The 19167-nt window shown below is 44.7% G+C and overlaps 1 protein-coding gene across 7 annotated transcripts in view; it reads right to left on the bottom strand.

The window, feature by feature from the left end:
• The window catches only part of QRICH1 (glutamine rich 1), a 56283-nt gene that overhangs the window by 22349 nt on the left and 14767 nt on the right, over nucleotides 1-19167 (bottom strand). For all 7 annotated transcript variants that reach the window (XM_070050816.1, XM_008260628.4, XM_008260626.4 and 4 more), the window contains 2 exons: nucleotides 17903-18232; nucleotides 8299-9330 (listed from right to left, as the gene is read on the bottom strand). In XM_070050816.1, coding sequence (XP_069906917.1) covers nucleotides 8299-9330; nucleotides 17903-18211 — 1341 coding nt within the window. In that variant the 5' untranslated portion in view covers nucleotides 18212-18232. The remainder of the gene's footprint in view (nucleotides 1-8298; nucleotides 9331-17902; nucleotides 18233-19167) is intronic.

The following is a 19167-nucleotide window of genomic DNA, read 5'->3' as shown; positions in this document are numbered from 1 at the left end:
TCTGCCTTGCGGCGCCGGCACATCGAGTTCTAGTCCCGGTCGGGGCGCCGTATTCTTTCCCGGTTGCCCCTCTTCCAGGCCAGCTCTCTGCTGTGGCCCGGAAGTGCAGTGGAGGATGGCCCAAGTGCTTGGGCCCTGCACCCCATGGGAGACCAGGATAAGTACCTGGCTCCTGCCATCGGATCAGCGCGGTGCGCCAGCCGCGGCGGCCATTGGAGGGTGAACCAACGGCAAAGGAAGACCTTCCTCTCTGTCTCTCTCTCTCTCACTGTCCACTCTGCCTGTCAAAAAAAAAAAAAAAAAAGAAAAAAAAAGAAAATTTAGATTTCTGACTAATGAGTAGGCAGGTCCAGAGCATATGGGTCATATCCACTAAATAACATTCCTAAAGCATTTTTACAACCAAAAATTCTTCTACACATGTCCAAATTATCAATGGAGAAGGGTAGAAATCATACAAGCCTGGTTGAAGACCACTGATGTAGGGTATAGTACACTGTGCCATATTTTTTTCTACACACAATGGGAGACCTTTGAGAGTAAGCAAAACGGAGCTCCCATTTACTGTTTCACTCCCCAAATGCCCACGGCAACTAGGATTAAGCGGCCAAAGCATGTGGGTGGCAGGAATACAATTACTTCAGGCATCATCACTTCCCGAGTATTCCATTAGCAGAAGCTGAACTCAGAATCCAAGCACTCTAAAGTGGAACACAGGCAATGCTTAATAAGCCGAACACCAGCTCTCTTTCAAAATATTTAAACTGTGAAATGTAGGGCTGGCACAGTGGCGTAGAAAGAGAAGTCTGTATGCTATGCTGGCATCCCATATGGGTGCTGGTTTGAATCCCAGCTGCTTCACTTTGGATCCAGCTCCCTGCTAATGGCCTAGGAAAGCAGTGGAAGATGACCTAAGTATTTGGGCCCTTACACCCACATGGGAGACTGGAAAAAGCTCCAGGCTTTGGCCTGGCCTAGCCCCAGCCCCAGCTGTTGGGGTCATTTGGGGAGTGAACCAGAGGATAAAAGATTCTCTCTCTCTCCTACTCTCTCTGTATCTTTACTTTTCAATTTCAAATAAATAAATATATCTTAAAAAAAAAAAAAAAACCTGCGAAATGTTTTGATCTTACATTTTAAGATTACCCTGTTATTCCATGGAGAATAGATTCAACAGCAAGAGTGAAAGCAAGTGTTGGTGGCCTAGACTATAGTGGTAGCAGTAGAGTTAATTCAAGATTTTGAGGGCTGGCACTGTGGCACAGTGGGTTAAAGCCCCAGCCTTAAGTGCCAGCATCCCATATGGGCACCAGTTCTAGTCACGGCTGCTCCACTTCTAATCCAGCTCTCTGCTATGCCCTGGGAAAGCAGTAGAAGATGGCCCAAGTACTTGGGTGCCTGCACCCATGTGGGACACCTGGAGGTAGCTCCCGGCTCCGGAGTGGCTCAGCTCGGGCCGTTGTGGTCATTTGGGGAGTGAACCAGTGGATAGAGGAAACCCCCACCATGTAACACTGTATTTCAAATAAATAAAAATAAATATTTTAAGAAAAAAATATTTTGAAGTTTGATGGTAGAACTAAAATGCTATGTTCATGAACTTGTTTTGAGGACTAAGAGAAAGCAAATCAAGGATGACCTGTGGGTTTCTGACTCGAATAATGAGCAAGAAGTTTTTAATAGTGGTAGAGTTAATACTAATAAAGATACACCATTAAGAAATCCAAGTAAATGATAAACAGAAAGTTGAATGTGTAGGAAGGGGTTCTCAGAAGGGAAGGTATGGTCCACAAATTTAGATGTGTGTATCAAAGCAAAGCAGGGGTTAACAGATTAGTTCCAGGGCTTGCCTGAGGAGGACTGATTGCCACTTCTGAAACTTAATAACTGTGGCTTTCACCGTGTCTTCTAAAAATGTATTTTTCCTATCTGAAAGCAAACAGAGAGACATCTCCCACCTGCTGGATCACTCACAAATGCCCACAACAGCTGGGGTTGTTGATCCAGTCCAAATCCAGGATCCCCAAATTCTATCCAGGTTTTCCATGTGTGTAACAGGACCCAATACTTGAACTGTCATCAACTATCTCCCACAATGTGCATTAGCAAGAAGATGGACCAGAAGCAGAGGAGCCAAGACTTGAACCAGGCACTCCTATATGGGATACAGGTGTCCCCAGTGGTGACTTAAATGCTATACCAATTACAGACCCCTGACCTTGTCACTTACATCTCTCTGTACCTCAGTTTCCTTGTTTGTAAAAGAGATATATTAGAACATACCTGAAAAAGTTGTAAAAATCACATTAATATACATAAATCATTGATAACAGTACCTTGCAGTTATTAAATATTAGTAATTATCATTTGCAACATCAGAACCAAGAGTTATCTAGAGGATGGTAAATGGACAGAAACCCCTTAGGTAGAAAAGAAGGCCAGTACTAAGCCCTAGTTTCAGGTAACAAGAGGGCTCCAGCAAAGGCTCCTAGGAAGGAAGAAGATTCACACTGGAAGGAAGAAAACCAGTGTACAGCACAGAGAAAACAGTTTTTTGTTTTTTGTTTTTTTTTTTTTTTAATTTCACAGATATTTAGACAGTGAGAGAGACAGAGAGAAAGGTCTTCCTTCCGTTGGTTCACCCCACAAATGGACACTACAGCCAGAGCTAGGCTGATCCAAAGCCAGGAGCCAGGTGCTTCTTCCTGGTCTCCCATGCGGGTACAGGGGCCCAAGCACCTGGGCCATCCTCCACTGCCCTCCCAGGCCACAGCAGAGAGCTGGACTGGAAAAGGAGCAGCCAGGACTAGAACCTGCGCCCATATGGGATGCTGGTGCCACAGGTGGAGGATTAACCAAGTGAGCTACGGCGAAGTTTCAATGAGGCAGTTATGAGCTGTCGTGTTTCATGTTGCTGTGAGATGAAAACAGGCCCCGTGACCCTGTCAAGAACAGACTCGGTCATGAGCTGAGATGAAAATGGGAAGGCCAAGGGGAGCCCACTCATGAGGATAATGCTCGAGAGTTCTGAGAACAAAGCACAGCAGAGAAACGGGGAAACACGCGGAGGCAGATGTGAAGTCAAGGTAGGGAAGGCGTCACTCTACATCTTTTTCCTTTTTTTTTTTTTTAAGATTTATTTATTGTATTTGAAAGGCAGAGTTACAGAGAGAAAGAGGAAATTAGAGAGAGAGAAAGAGACGACTTCCATCCACTGGTTCACTCCCCAGTTGGCTGCAACAGCCAGAGCTGTGCCAATGTGAAGCCAGGAGCTTCTTCTGGGTCTCCCATGTGGGTGCAGGGGCCCAAGGACTTGGGCCATCTTCTACTGCTTTCCCAGGCCACAGCAGAGAGCTGGACGGGAGGTAGAGCAGCTAGGACTTAAACCAGCGCCCACATGGGATCCCCTCACTGCATGCGGCGGCTTTAGCTAATACACCACAGCACCAGCCCCCTAAATCTGTTTTTAAACATAGTCTCAAGAGAGGTGGGTATTATTCAGTCCAGCAATGAAGAGCTCTGTTCTTGACTCTAACTTCCTGATGATGCACACTCCAGAATGACTGAAGTACCTGAGTCCCTGCCAACCATGTGAGAGACCTGGATTAAGTTCTTGGTTCCTGGGGCTGATGCTGTGGCACAGCGGGTTAAGCCGCTGCCTGTGGTGCTGGCAACCCACATAGGGGCCGGTTTGAGTCCCGGCTGCTCCACTTCTGATCCAGCTCCCTGCTACTGGGCCTGGGAAAGGCAGCAGTAGATGTCCTGAGTACTTGCGCCTCTGTACCCACGTGGGAGAGCCAGATGAAGCTCCTGGCTTCAATCAGCCTAGCTCCAGCTATTGGGGCCATTTGGGGCATGAACCAGCAGATGGAAGATCTCTGTGTGTGTGTATGTGTGTGTGTGTGTGTCTCCTTCTCTAATTCTTTCAAATAAATAAATAAATCTTAAAAAAAAAAAAAAAAAGAGTTCTTGGTTACTGGATTCAGCCTGACCCAGTCCACCCATCATGAGCATTTGGGGGAACGAACCAGCAGATGGGAGATCTCGCTCTGGCTCTGGCTCTGGCTCTGCCTCTCAAAAAGTAAAAATAAATAGAGATGTGAAAGCTTTCTTAAAGGGTATGGACGTCCTCAACTCGTAACAGGTGAAGGAAGAGAATATTCTGCCACCAGCTCAGGTTAGGGTTCAACTCGTATCACAGTGCAACTACAACTGTCTTCCCCATGGGTTATAAGTGGTCCAAAGGTAGAAGAAAAGGATCTATCTCTGTTCCTCAGCACCCAGCACAGAACTTGCTGAGGAGAGCAGAATAATGTTTGGGGTATAAATGAGCAAACTCATCTTTTTTTATTGACAGGTATTCACAATTTTTTTTTTCTGGTAATAATAACTGATATAACTAGACCATCAGCTCAAGAGAGCTGAAGTGAGGCCTAAAGGACTCTATTTCTAAGGACAAAAGCTGAGTATAGAACCTCCTTACAAATCTACAGGTTGGTCTCTCCTATATGCAACCTATTCCATATAACTCTACTTACCTACTCTTATTAACTCTTAGAAAATGTAGGAAATTTCAGATTTCCTACCAAAGAGCAGATAAAAAATCTTCACTTTGAGAAAGATAAAGTCCTATGACCATACTAACTCCTTTCCCACAGTCCTCCTCTCATGTCCCAGGCCATCTCCCTTCTGTCTACCCCTGCTTCTATATTGTTTTATTTTTCTCCTAATCTAAGTTACGTAGTTCAAATCTTTTTCTATGAAGATCACTCTGCTTTTCAGTCTAGAATTTCTGAATTCCCAGTCTTTCTGTGTATCACACAACATCACAGGATTACGCTAACTTATAAAGAAATCAAAGGAACAAAAATTTTAAATTCCTGAAGTAAGGACTCTGTCTTGTTCTACTTTTAAGCCTAGGTATTTAAAAGCTAGGTATTTAAAAGCTAGGTATTTAAAAGGTCTTTAACAAAGTCACCAAAAATGCAACATTTAAAGCTGCTTCAACAAGTCTGTAGAAAAATGCCATTAAAAGACGAATTTATTTTGGTGCAATTTTTTTAAGCCCTTGAAGAGTTTCTCCCACAATACGTATTTTCCACTTTTAGAGATTCCATCTATTCTTGCTTCTTTTACATCATTCAGTCTGCTTTGCTTAATCATTTATGGCTGGAGCTGCTGAATATAGTACTTCACTAACTTATTTGTGCTAGCTCCCTCAAATGCATTCCAGGAGCCTACTCCCAGAGGCATCAGAGAGATGCCAGAGAACAGAGGCTCTAGATGCTGTGCTGAAAGTTCCACTAGACAAAAGACCAAAATGTTTACTAACAGTATTAATGAATTAATCTGGGGCCGCTGCTTGAAATGCTGGAATCCCACATTGAAGTGCCACTTCAAGTTCTGGCTGCTCTAATTCCAATTCAGCTCCCCACAAATGCACCTGGGAAAGCAGAAGATGGCCCAAGTAACTGAGCCCCTGCCACGCATGTGGGAAACCAGGATGGAGTCCCAGGCTCCTGGTTCCACCTCGCCCAACCCCAGCCAGTGTAGCAATTTGGGGAATTCAACAAATGGCTATTCTGTTACTCTGCCTTTCAAATAAATTAATCTAAAAAAAAAAAATCCATCCACACACCTGTGATATCCATAAAAGATAAGCAATCAGGAAAACGAGCTAGGGTAGGTTTTTGGCACATTAGTTTAGTCCTTGGAACACCGAAAGCCATATGGAAGTGCCTGGTTCAAGTCTCAGCAAATCCACTTCCAGTCCAGCCTCCTGCTAATGCACATCCTGGCGACAGCAGGCTCAAGTACTTTGGTCCCCATCCACAGGTCAGATGGAGTTCTGGGCTCCTGGCTTCACTCTGGCCTAGCCCTGGCTAGTGCAGACACACTGGGAATGAACCAGTGGAGAGAAGGTTTGTCTCCTTCCCTGCCTTTCAAATAAAACGAAGAAAAGAAATTCACAAATCCCAATTATGGAGTGGGCATTGTGGGGTAGTGAGTTAAGCCACTATTTGGGATGCCTGTATCCACTATCAGAACACATGGTGTGAAGTCCTAACTACTACTTTTTTTTTTTTTTTTTTTTTTTTTTTTTTTTTTTAAGATTTACTTTTATTTGAAAGGCAGAGAGAGAGAGAGACCTTCCATGTGCTGGTTCACTCCCAAAATAGCTTCAACAGTGGGGGCTGGGACAGGTCATAGCCAGGAGCCAAAACACTTCTTCCAGGTCATCCACATGGGCGCAGTGGCCCAAGTGCTTCAGCATCATTGGCTGCTTTCCCAGGAGCACTAGCAGAGAGCTGAATCAGAAACAGCAGCCAGGACTCGAACCAGTGCCCGTATAAGATGCTGGTGTTGGCCGGCGCCGCGGCTCACCAGGCTAATCCTCCGCCTAGCGGCGCCGGCACACCGGGTTCTAGTCCCGGTCGGGGCGCCGGATTCTGTCCCGGTTGCCCCTCTTCCAGGCCAGCCCTCTGCTGTGGCCCGGGAGTGCAGTGGAGGATGGCCCAGGTGCTTGGGCCCTGCACCCCATGGGAGACCAGGAGAAGCACCTGGCTCCTGGCTCCTGCCATCGGATCAGCGCGGTGCGCCGGCCGCATCGCGCCGGCCGCGGCGGCCATTGGAGGGTGAACCAACGGCAAAGGAAGACCTTTCTCTCTGTCTCTCTCTCTCTCACTGTCCACTCTGCCTGTCAAAAAAAAAAAAAAAAAAAAAAAGATGCTGGTGTTGCAGGCGGCAGCTTAACCCACTATGCTACTACACAGCCCCTACTCCATGCTTTTTGTTATTACTTTATTTCTTTGAGAAGTAGAGTTACAGAGAGAGGGAGATAGAAAGGTCTTCCATCCACCAGTTCACTTCCCAAATGGCTGCAAAGTCTGGACTGAGCCAATCCAAAGACAGGAGCTTCTTCCAGGTCTCCCATGTGGGTGAAGGGACCCAAGCACTTGGGCCATCCTCTACTGCTTTCCCAGGCCATAGCAGAGAGCTGGATCAGAGGAGGAGTAGCCAGGACTAGAACTGGTGCCCATATGGGATGCCAGCACCGCAGGCAGAGGCTTAACCTACTATTCCAGAGCGCCAACCCCTACTCCATGCTTCTCATTCAGCTTCCTGTTATAGTGTCTGGAAAGTAGCAAGTGATGGCCCAAGTATTTAGGTCTTTACCACCCACATGGGATATAAGGATAGAATTCCTGACTCCTAGTCCTTGGCTGTAGTGGGATTTGAGGAATGAACTAGCAGATAAAAGGTATGTCTTTCAGTCCCTCCCTCCTTATCACTCTGCCTTTCAAATAAATCCTAAAAAAAAAAAAAAAAAAAAAAAAAAAAAAAAGAGGGGCTGGTGTCATGATGCAGTAAAGATAAGCCACACCAGCATCCTGTATCAAAACTGCAAGTTCTAATCCTGGATATTTTGCTTAAAATCTAGCTTCCTGCTAATGCGTCTGTGAGGGCGGTGAATGTGGGCCCAAGTGCTTGGACCACTGCCACCCACATGGAAGACTAGAGCAGCATTCCTGTCTCCTGGTTTCTGCCTGACCCAGACCCAGCTGTTGGGGCCAGGTGGTAAGTGAACCAGTGGATGGAAGATCTGTCTCTGTAGCTCTGCCTTTCAAATAAATTTAAAAAAAAAGCCAACACAATCCTAACAACTTTTCTATAAAACTAAAATCATTCCAAAATAAATGTCAAAAAAGGTTTGTCAGCATAGCTGCCATGTCAAAAAGCCCCACAATCAAGGGTTAACTTATGTTCAAAGATGACAGAAACATTCTGGAAGGTCTCTGTGCATAGGTACCTTACGCAACACTCCTGAAGGTGGTCACTTGTAACACACCCACTAGTAAGTACATTAGGTCTTCTAATTCACCTAAATTGATTCCAAAGACGACAAGTAGAGAAGGAACGACCTCAGCCCTTCTACTGTAGTGAATTTACAGTTTGTGTGCTCCGTAAGTCATTCACATATGATGCAAGAGAGTAGATTCTAGGACACCACTAACATTCAGGGTGCCCACCTGTAAGTTTACTCTTAAGACAAGATTACACAGTACCTGAGGCACTTAACCCCAAAGCCTCAAAGCAGTTACTGGTCATTTCATTTACTTCCAGGATCAAATTCTTACCAATTATACTACCTCATTTGCTACTTCTCCCAAATACTGAGTAGTGTTTCACTGTAAGATTAACATCATGGCAGTAAACAAGGCAGAGGTTGCCATGCAAACTCTCTGCTGTTCTGGGCCCTGAGGGAGCAGGCAGCCCTACAGGTAAAGTCTCACTTACTGAACAAGTAACCTGGAGCTGCTGCTGCTGCTGTTGCGGTGGCGGAGTCTGTTCCTGGGGAGTTTGCTGTTGTGGTTGCTGCTGTGGGTCCCATATATGGACAGTCTGAGCCGTATTCTGGTACGTGCCTGCCACAGCCTGCACAGCCACTGGAATGTGGATGTTGCCATTCATGAACTGTGCTGGAAAGAGAGAGTTTGCAAGGGTCTGCACTACCTCTTCATGGGAGTTTTTCACTACAGACGTGGTGCCCACCATCTTCTCCTTGTCATCCTCCAGCTTTACAGCTGCCAGGGCCGTGGGTGAGCCACTGACGTGAACTGCGTTGTAGGCTTCTTGGGGAATGGCAATGTGGGTAATGCTCTGTTGTTGAGGGTCCCCCCGGGGCTGGGCAGAATAAACAGGGATGGTCCAGGTTTCTCCTGTAGGGCTAGTAATGGTCCCAGTAGCACTGTACAAGTGGGCACTGTCTACTGTCAGTAAGTCTGGCCTCAAAGACACATAACTCTGCTGCTGGCCCTGTGGAATGGCCAGCACGGTGGCCACCGGCTGCCCTGAGATGGCGTAGGACACAGTGATGGGCATGTCCACTTTGCGCTTCTTCACTGGCTGGAGGACACTGGCCGTGCCAACCCGCCGCTCCCCTTCCCGGGGTGAGCCCTGCTGGGATGATGGTGGGGAAAGGGCACCCACAGTCTGGATTTGGATCTGCTGACCCCCAGCAAGAGACTGGCCAGCCACCAGCTGAGCCTGGATTTGCTGATGTGGGATGTGCTCTTCCGGGATTTCTGCAGCCTGGATCTGCTGGGCCGCCTGCACGTGCTGCACCTGGATCTGGGCCGCTTGCAGCTGCGAGGGACTGGGGCTCTGCAGAGACGGGGTCTGGATGGAGGGGGCTGCTGACTGCGGTGCCTGGCCCTGGATCTGCACCTGGACCTGGACGGGCTGCTCGGCAGGCTGATGAACGGTGAGCTGTGGGGAGAGTTGCTGAGCCAGGACCTGCTGCGGAGACTGCTGTACCTGCACCTGTACCTGTAGCGACAAGATTTACCAATGAGTGAGACAGGCAACATAGAGAAACCAGCCCTCCCAGGGGAAAAAGATTTCAGGTGGAGTCCCTGTGTAATCTGAGGAAGGGCTACCATACCCAAGCTTCTGAGGAAGCCATAATTCCCAAAATAATATGCAAAATTCTACAACATAACACTGACACATATCCAATCCAGAGAGTAAAAAAAGAAATACAGGGGCTTGGGCCAGCACCGTGGCTTAGCAGGGCAAGCACTCGCCTGTGGCACCAGCATCCCATATGTGCAATGGTCCAAGTCTTGGCGGCTCTAATTCTTATCCAGCTCTCTGCTGATGGCCTAAGAAAGCTGTAGAAGATGGCCTAACTACCTGGGCCACTGTACCCATGGGTGGCTTTGGATTGGCACAGCTCTAGCCTTTGCGGCCATTTGGGGATTCAACCAGCAGATGAAGACCTCTCTGTAACTCTGCCTCTCAAATAAATAAATAAATCTTAAAAGAAAAAAAAAAAAAGACAAAGAAATACTGGATGACTCTCTGTCTCTCCCTCTCAAATAAATAAAACCTAAAAAAAAAAAAAAAAAAAAAGGCGCCAGCGCCGCGGCTCACTAGGCTAATCCTCCACCTAGCGGCACCAGCACACCACGTTCTAGTCCCAGTCAGGGCGCCAGATTCTTTCCCGGTTGCCCCTCTTCCAGGCCACCTCTCTGCTGTGGCCCGGCAAGGCAGTGGAGGATGGCCCAAGTGCTTGGGCCCTGCACCCCATGGGAGACCAGGAGAAGCACCTGGCTCCTGCCTTCAGATCAGCGTGGTGCGCCGGCTGTAGCGCGTCAGCCGTGGCGGCCATTGGAGGGTGAACCAACGGCAAAAAGGAAGACCTTTCTGTCTCTCTCACTGTTCACTCTGTCAAAAAATAAATAAATAAATAAATAATTTAATCACCTATGCAATAGCTTTGGGAGGTAGGAGTACAATTGGAAGTTTTTAGGTGATAAGGATTAATGCCAATTATGTAAAAAGCACTTGAGACTGTGTACTTTCTACCCCTTCCCTTCTGCCTTTTTCTATGAGCTGATGGTCAAGACAACCCTCTTCAGATGTGAGCACCTCGACCTTGAACATCCCAGTCTCCAGAGCTGTGAGAAATAAATTCCTTGTCTTTATGATTAACCTAGTCTCAGATATTATTACAGCAACACAAATGGACTATGACAAAGTCCTGAGAGCATCTAACCCCCATCAGAAAATAACATACAAGTATAAATACTCTGATGGCATTTTACATCTGAAGTAGTTAAAATTTAAAATTATGGAAATAATAATATTCAGGTCTCCCACCTGGGTGGCAGACACCCAAGTACTTGAGCCATCATCTGCTGCCTCCTGGGACGTGCACTGCAGGAAGCTGGATCAGAAGCGGAATAGCTGGAACTCGAACCAAGCATTCTAACATGGGACAAAGGCATCCCAAACAGCATCTTAACCACTGTGCCAAATGCCCCACCCTGGCAAATGGTTTGTAAAAACCAATCTAGTTTTACCACAATTTTTTTAAAAGTGCAATCTAGAAAAGTCGCAGCCCTCAAAGCTGTAAATTCTTTATACTGGCATCATTTTTATTCTTATGAAAATGGTTGGGTTGAAAGACGCTAAAAGGGCCGGTGTTGTGGCGTAATGGGTTAACCTACCACCTGTGATGCCGACATCCCATATGGGAGCTGGTTTGAGTTCCAGCTACTCCACTACTGATCCAGCTCCCTGCTAATGCGCATGGGAAAGCAGGGGAGAAGGGTATGAGTACTTGGGCCCTTGCATTCACGTGGGAGATCCTGAAGAAGCTCCTACCTTCAGACTGTCCTAGCTCTGGCCTTTATGGCCATTTGGGGAGTAAACCAGCAGATGGAAGATCTGTCTCTCCCTCTTTGTCTCTAACTCTGCCTTTTAAAGAATTACATAAATCTAAAAAAAAAAAAAAAAAAAAAAAAAAAAAAAAAAAGATGCTACCATGGGGCAAAGGGCCCTTTAACCTTTGAGCTGTGTGAAGTGCTGAGTCTGTATGGCCCCATACTCCAGCACAAACACACATCACCATCACCTTTCAGTTCTTAGATATTCACTCAATTCACTTTAGTGGCATTAGTATTTCTGCCATTTTTCAAATAAGCAGGCATGTTCCCACCTAAAACTTTTTCTTTCCAAATTTCTCAAGATGTTCCCATCTGCTTGTTCAGTATCCCAATGCCTGCAATGGCCTGGGCTTAGGCCAGGCTGAAGCCAGAAAGCAGAAACGCAATCCTGTGGGTGGCATGGATCCAACTGCCTGAGTCATCATTTGCTGGTTCGCAGGGTGTGCTTTAGAGGGAAGCTGGAATGGGAAGCAGAGCCAGAACTCAAACCCAGGTACTTCATATCAGATGCAGGTATCACAACTGCTAGGCCAAACACAAGTCACTTTGCTCTCTGAGCTTAACTCAAATGTAACCTGCTCACTGAGGCTTAACATGGACACATCTATTTTGTTTTTCAATTTATCACCATAGGGGCTGGTATTATGGCATAATGAGTTAAGCTGCCACCTGCAATGCAGTCAGCATCCCATACAGGTACCCATTCGAGTCCTGGCTGCCCTATTTCCAGTCCCTCTCTGCTAATGTGCCTGGGAAAGCAGTGGAAGATGGTCCAAGTGCTTGGGCCCCTGCACCTGGATGGGAGACCTGGATTCCAAATTCTCGTCTTGGGTTTGGTCCAACCCTGGATGGTGTGGCCACTGGGAAAGTGAACCAGCAGTTGCAAGATCTCCCTCTCAGTATCTCCCTCTTTCCTTTTCTCTAACTCTTTCAAACAAAGAAAATCTAAAAAGGAAAAAAATTTCCCATTGTGTAACACAAGGCTTTTCTTATCTATCACCTATCTCTCAGTAGCTAGAGTGTACTCTATGCAAAAGCAGAGATTTGTCTTTCACTGCTACACCAAACATCTAGTTAAAGGGCTTTATTTACTTACTCTTTTCAGAATTCTGATTTTACCTGAAAATGACACCATAAAAAACCTGATGGGTTGTATTACTTTTTGCTTTTTCAATATTTTCCATGTTTTTTAAATATTCTGTCCATTTTTGAGCTGCATTAATTCCATGTAAGCTGTAAACACCAAGTTTCTGGGCCCTTAAGTGCTTCAGTAAACATCTCTTAAAAATGAGCATAATTTCGTGGGGCCAGTGCTGTGGCATAGCACATTACAGCCCTGGCATCCCATATGGGCGCCAGTTCTAGTCTTGGCTGCTCTACTTCCAATCCAGCACTCTGCTATGGCCTGGAAGAGCAGAAGTTGGCCCAAGTCCTTGGGCACCTGCACCCATGTGGGAGACCCAGAAGCTCCTGGCTCCTGGATTCAGATCGGCACAGCTCCAGCGGTTGGAGCCATTTGAGGAGTGAACCAGTGGATAGAAGACCTCTCTGTGTGTGTCTACCTCTCTCTGTAATTTTGTCTGTCAAATAAATAAAAATAAATCTGAAAAAAAAAGGGAGGGGGGGACAATTACCTATACAGATGGAAATTATTTCCCTACATAAATAGAAATTATTTTCATAGAATCTTATGATAACTACAAAAATTAATAACTTCCTACATAAGTACTTCAAAAAGTTTGCAAAAAACAGATGTAAAATTTAAGTTTATTTTGGTTGTCAGAATTTTTGAAATTTAATATGCTTCTTATACTATTTATTTTTATTTTAATTTTCTTGAAAGATAGAGGGACAGATCTTTGACCTGTTGATTCACTCCCCAAATGCCTACAACAGCCAGGGCCGGGCTAGGCTGAAGCTAGGAGCCCACACTCCATCCAGGTCTCCCACATGGGTGGCACTGACTCAAGTACTTGAGTTATCAACTCCTGTTTCCCATGGTATGCACTAGCAAGAAGCTAAATGGGAAGAGGAGTAGCCAGGACTCAACCCAGACATTCTAATATGGAATGCAGGCATCATGTGTGGGACAGCCTTGGGGCCAGTGCTGTGGCACAGTGTGTTAAAACACCAACCTGCAGCGCTATCATCAATTGTGGGCACCAGTTTGAGTCCTGGCTGCTCCACTTCCTACCCAGCTCCCTGCTAATGTGCCTGGGAAGGCAGTGGAGGATGGCCCAAGCCTTTGGGCCCCTGCACCCACGTGGGAGACCTGGTAGAACCTCCTAGCTCTTGGCTTCAGACTGGCTCAGTTCTGGCTGTTACAGCCATTTAGGTAGTGAATCAGTGGATGGAAGACCTTTCTCTCTGCCTCTCCTCTCTCTGTGTAACTCTTTCAAGTAAATAAATAAATCTTAAAAAAAAAAAAAAATCTAGGGTGAAGGTAGGCATTTGGCTTAGCAGTTAAGACACCATTTGGGGGGCTAGTGTTGTGGCATGGTGGGCTAACGCCTCTGCCTATGGTGCTAGCATCCCATATGGGTGCTGGTTCTAACCCCGGCTGTTCCTGTTTCGATCCAGCTCTCTGTTGTGCACTGGGAAACCAGTAGAAGATGGCCCAACTGTTTGGGCCCCTGTACCCATGTGAGATACCTGGAAGAAGCTCCTGGCTGCAGATGGGACCAGTTCCAGCTGTTGTGGAACTAGCAGATGGAAGACCTTTCTCTCTATCCCTCCCTCTGTCTGTAACTCTCTCAAATAAATAAATAAAATCTTTAAAAAAACAAAAAGACACCATGTGGATGCCTACATATCATGTACAGAGTGAGTGGGTTTGAGTTCTTCCTCAGCTTCCCTCTGCCTTCCTGCTAATGTGCACCAAAAAAGCTGCAGATGATGGTCTAAATACTCAAGCCCCTGACACCCACGTGGGAGACCAGTTCTTGGTCCTGGCTTTGAGCTGGCTTAGTCCCAGCTGTTGCATACATTTGGGAAGTGAACCAGATGATGGAAGATCTGTTTTTATCTCTCGGCCTTTCAAATAAATGACAGATTTTCAAACATTTTTTAAATTTACATTTCCACAATCATCAGCAGTGTGAAGTATCTTCTGAAGTGGTGTTTAGTACAATGTGTGTCTCTTCCTTAGCTGTTAACTTATACTCTTGTTCATTTTTCCATTAAGTTTTCCTTTTCGTCAAGTTTGTAGCTGGTTTTTTGTAATAGAAATATGAAAGAACAGGCTCAAGTCAAAATAGCTTGTGTTGGGTCTGGCTCTGTAGCGTAGCGGGTAAAGCTGCTGCCTACGGTGCCGGCATCCCATATGGACACTGGTTCAAGTCCCAGCTGCTCCACTTCCCATACAGCTTTCTCTGCTATGGCCTGAGAAAGCAGTACAAGATGTCCCAAGTCCTTGGGCCTCCACACCCATGTGGGAAGGCCCAGAGGAAGCACCTGGCTCCTGGCTTTGGATCAGCACCGCTCCAGCCATTGTGGTGAATTGCGGAGTGAACCAGGAGATGGAATACCTCTCTCTGCTTCTCCTTCTCTAACTTTCTAACTCTAACTTTCAAATAAATAAATATTAAAATAAAAAGCTGTGTTATCTTTCAAATGGCTTAAACTATGATGATTTGATAGTTTTAGTTTCAAAAATTATATTTTTAAAATAAGACTGTAAAAGGCATATAGAAGAGATCAAGACACTAACACGTGGTAGGCTTTTGTGGTGTAGCAGGTAATGCCACTGTCTGCAACAACGACATCCCATATGGGCCTCAGTTCCAGTCCTGGCTGCCCAACTTCCAATTCAGCTCCCAGCTAATGTGCCTGGAAAAGCTGAAGATGGTCCAAGTGCTTGGGCCCCTGTACACATGTAGTAGTCCCAAAAGAAGCTCCTGGCTTCTGGCTTCACCCTGGCCCAGCCCTCATTGTTGCAGCCACTTGGGGAGAGAGCGAGCAGATGAAGGACAACTCTAACTCTGCCCTTCAAATAAATAAATCTTTTTCTTTCTTTTTTTTTAATTTGACAGAGTTAGATAGTGAGAGAGAGACAGAGAGAAAGGTCTTCTTTCCGTTGGTTCAGCCCCTAAATGGCTGCTATGGCCGGAGCTACGCCAATCCAAAGCCAGGAGCCAGGTGCTTCTTCCTAGTCTCCCACACAGATACAGGTGCCCAAGCACCTGGGCCATCCTCCACTGCCCTCCTGGGCCACAGCAGAGAGCTGAACTGGAAGAGGAGCAGCTGGGACTAGACCGGCACCCATATGGGATGCTGGCCCGCAGGCGGAGGATTAACCAAGTGAGCTATGGTGCCGGCCCTGCCTTTCAAATAAATAAAATAAATCTTAAAAAAAAAAAAAAAGATACGAACATACCTGTACAACAATTTTGTAACTGGTAGGCCTAAATTTCATTGTGCCATCAAATGAAAATATTTTTCAAAGTCTAGTGTAAAGTTTTTATCCATATTGTCTGGTTCATGATTTTGATATTAACACTGTCATAAAGTTTTCAGGTAACACTAGTGCAATTTTCAATCTTTAAGTTAAATCTATAAAGTCTACTTTCAGAAATACCATTTCACATAAGCTAGTTAATAATGGAAATGTATTCATGGTATAATAATTTTTAAAACTTATGAAAATAAGCCAGTGCTGTGGTGTAGTGGGTGAAGCCGACATCCCATATGGGTGCTAGTTTGAGACCTAGCTGCTTCATTTCCAATTCAGTTCCCTGATAATATGCCTGGAAAAGTAGGACAAGATGGCCCAAGTCCTTGGGCCCCTGCACCCACATGGGAGACCTAGAAGAAGCTCCTGGCTCCTGGCTTTGGATTGGCCCAGCTCTGGCTGTTGCAGCCATCTGGGGAGTGAACCAGTGAATGGAAGATCTCTAACTCTGCTTTTCAAATAAATAAATAAATCTTTTAAAAAAAATTATGAAAATAAGATTAACTTTAAGAAAGGTAAGCTAGGCTTACTATCCAGTCTTCAAAGAAAGCATGGCTAAAAGATAATTTCTAATTTTAAACAAAAGGGGGAAAAGTACTCTGGCCCATACTGTATACCACAAACCATAAAAATCTCATCAGCATCTTGCATGGTAGAAATTTGTGACAAGACTTTCAGAACTAGTTGAGTTGGGCAAAGACAAAAAAAAAAAAAAAAGGCTCAAGTAGGAATATTTTGTTTGAAAGGAAAAAATGAAGTTTTCTCTATACACTAATGACTAATATCACAGGTAATACCCCATAGGAGGAAAGGAACCACACAAAGAGTAGCTTAGTAATCTGGTCAAAATAAAGATTAATGGGCGGGGGGGCGGAGGGGGTGATTCTTATTCAAAACAACACAGATAACTATTACTGAATTATTATACTGCTAACTTGCCAATGACATTAACATTCTGTGAGCTATAAAAAGATGGACTCCCTGTATCCATGGGTTCTGCACTTGTGAATTCAACCAATGAAGAACTTAAAATTTAAAAAAAAAAAAAAGCCTGTACTTATCATGAACAGACTTCTTTGTTATTATTCACTGAACAAAAGACTAACTACTTACACGGCATTTGCATTCTATTAGGTATTATAGAGATTACATTACACATAGTATATATATTTAGGTTATATATGTCAATACCATGACATTTTATACAACGGAATTGAGCATGTATAGATTTCAGTATCTGTGCAGGTTCTTAGAACCAACCCCTTATGGACACCAAAGGATGACAATACACAGGTGTATGTCTGTGCTTCAGCAGGGCTGGCATCTGGCGCAGCAGTGCTTGGGCTACCCCCGTCCTTAGCAGAGTGCCTGGCTTCCTGTTCCAGCTCCGCCTCCAATTCCCTGGGAGGCACAGCAGCTGACAGACAAAATACCTGGGTCCCTGCTGCCCACTTGAAAGATCTAGATGGAGTTCTGGGCTCTTCTACTATAGATATCTGGGGAATAAATCAGTATATGGAAGATTTCTGTTTGTCCCTCTCCATCTCTGTGCCCTTCAAATAACTTAATTAAAATAAATAATAATAAAACCAGGACTACAGTTTCAGAGCCCATGTCCTGCCAATATACTGGTATATTTCTAAAGGGCAAAGGGCCATAATCAAACCTTTTATATTTCACCAGGCACATTTCTCCATACTCCTACCTTTCCATCGTATTTCACTTCCTTTCCTGTCCCCTTAGTGAAAAAACTATTCAGAGTTAAATGACACAAAAATAGCATTTCTAATTGGAGACTACTAATAAGAAGAAAATTTTTATCTTCTCAGAAAATGTATTTCAACATTACTAAAACAGACCATCCTTTTCATTTTAAAGCAAACGTGATTTTTTCAGTATGAGCCCAGATTAGTATTCCAATGTTGTTTCTGCCCTGGCTGGCACAGGGGAAAGGAAACCTTCAGTCACATCCAAATTCAGTCCGAGAAGACCTTAATTTTACTATATTGTTCAACTCTCCAAAGCAAACTGCAAGTATCTGTGGTCTTTTCAATTTATAGTGGTTGAATATATTTTTAATGTTAAGCAGAACTATAAAAATTCCCCTTAGTGAAAAATAATATATAACATCTGTATAAATGTGATGGTCCTACTCACCAAAACCCTGAGAGCAAATGAAGTACATTAAACAGGCTGAACCTCAAAATTTTCCATTTACCTGAACCTGCTGTGGCTGCTGAACCTGGATCTGCTGTTCTTGCTGGGTTTGTGGCTGAACACTGGTGGTGACTGGGCAGGCAAGTTCAAGCAAAGACCCAGCCACTTCTGTACTGTCTGTGTAAATGCAGTTCCCACCCTGCTGGTACACCATGGTAGTGGTAGCTGTCTGCTGGAACTCTTGCAGAGCTTCTGGCCCCTTAGAAGCCAGGGAGTCCAGAAATTCCTTCATCCTGTGTTGTGGGACAGATCGTGCCTTCACTCGGATGTACTCTTCAAAGGAGATGGTGTTCTCCAGAGAATTATTCATATTGCAGAGTCCTTAGGGTTCCTAGAAATAAAACAAGTGGACAGAGTCAAAATTATGCTATTATTTTTATATGTTAAAAATGCACAACAATCACCCTTGCATCAGCGTGGAATACTCAAGGTAGCTATAAACATCCAGAATCCACAGGGAAGTTTTATGATGCCACCTTATTTTTTTTAAATGATACCAGAAAATTATTTCTACTAATATTTCTTAAATCAAGCTGTCATCACACTGAAACCAAAAAACAAAAGCATGCTCCACAGTACTGGATGAAACAGGCTAAAAAACCAATCCCCTCCCAGCACTAGTCCAATCTCATCAGCCAAGCACTGGATGGTAAATCTCACATGCAGAACTGCTTTGTGAGCAACAGAGAGGACTACCAAACGAGGAGGATGCTAGGAGCAGGGATTCCTACTGACAGGCTTTATTCCCACTGCCAAGTATGTACTGTAGTGCATACAGGACTGCACCTAGCCGTGACAAGACCCAAAAGACACCTCTCATCACAAAATCCAAAAACCCCATTTTGCCATATACTGCTAACATCCTTTTGTAGCAAAGCTTACTGGTTAAGAGCATGAACTCTGGAGCCAGAATACTTGGATTCACAACTCAATTCAATCTCTCCTTAGCTGTGTAACTCTAGGCAAGCCAGTTAACCTTTGTTTTATCTATTAAATAGGATTAAAATTATACTTACCTCAGAATTGACAAGAAGATTAAATATATGTAAAGAACTTAGAGAAGAACCTAACACACAGACAAAACTACATAAGCATTAACCAGTTTTAATAAAATAACTGGGGGAAAGGAGTTAAATAGTACCTTAAATAACTAGGTCACTGCTTAAATTCAGAAATTAATTCTGCAACTTTTTTTTTAAAGTCAGGTATTTAAAAGTTAGACTTAAGAGAGGTGGGTAGCAATTTTCAATTACTCGAGGGAAAACT

The sequence above is a fragment of the Oryctolagus cuniculus genome, chromosome 10 (genome assembly GCF_964237555.1).
Source record: "Oryctolagus cuniculus chromosome 10, mOryCun1.1, whole genome shotgun sequence".
Classification (NCBI taxonomy): domain Eukaryota; kingdom Metazoa; phylum Chordata; class Mammalia; order Lagomorpha; family Leporidae; genus Oryctolagus; species Oryctolagus cuniculus.
This window is presented reverse-complemented; position numbering and strand designations above follow the sequence as displayed.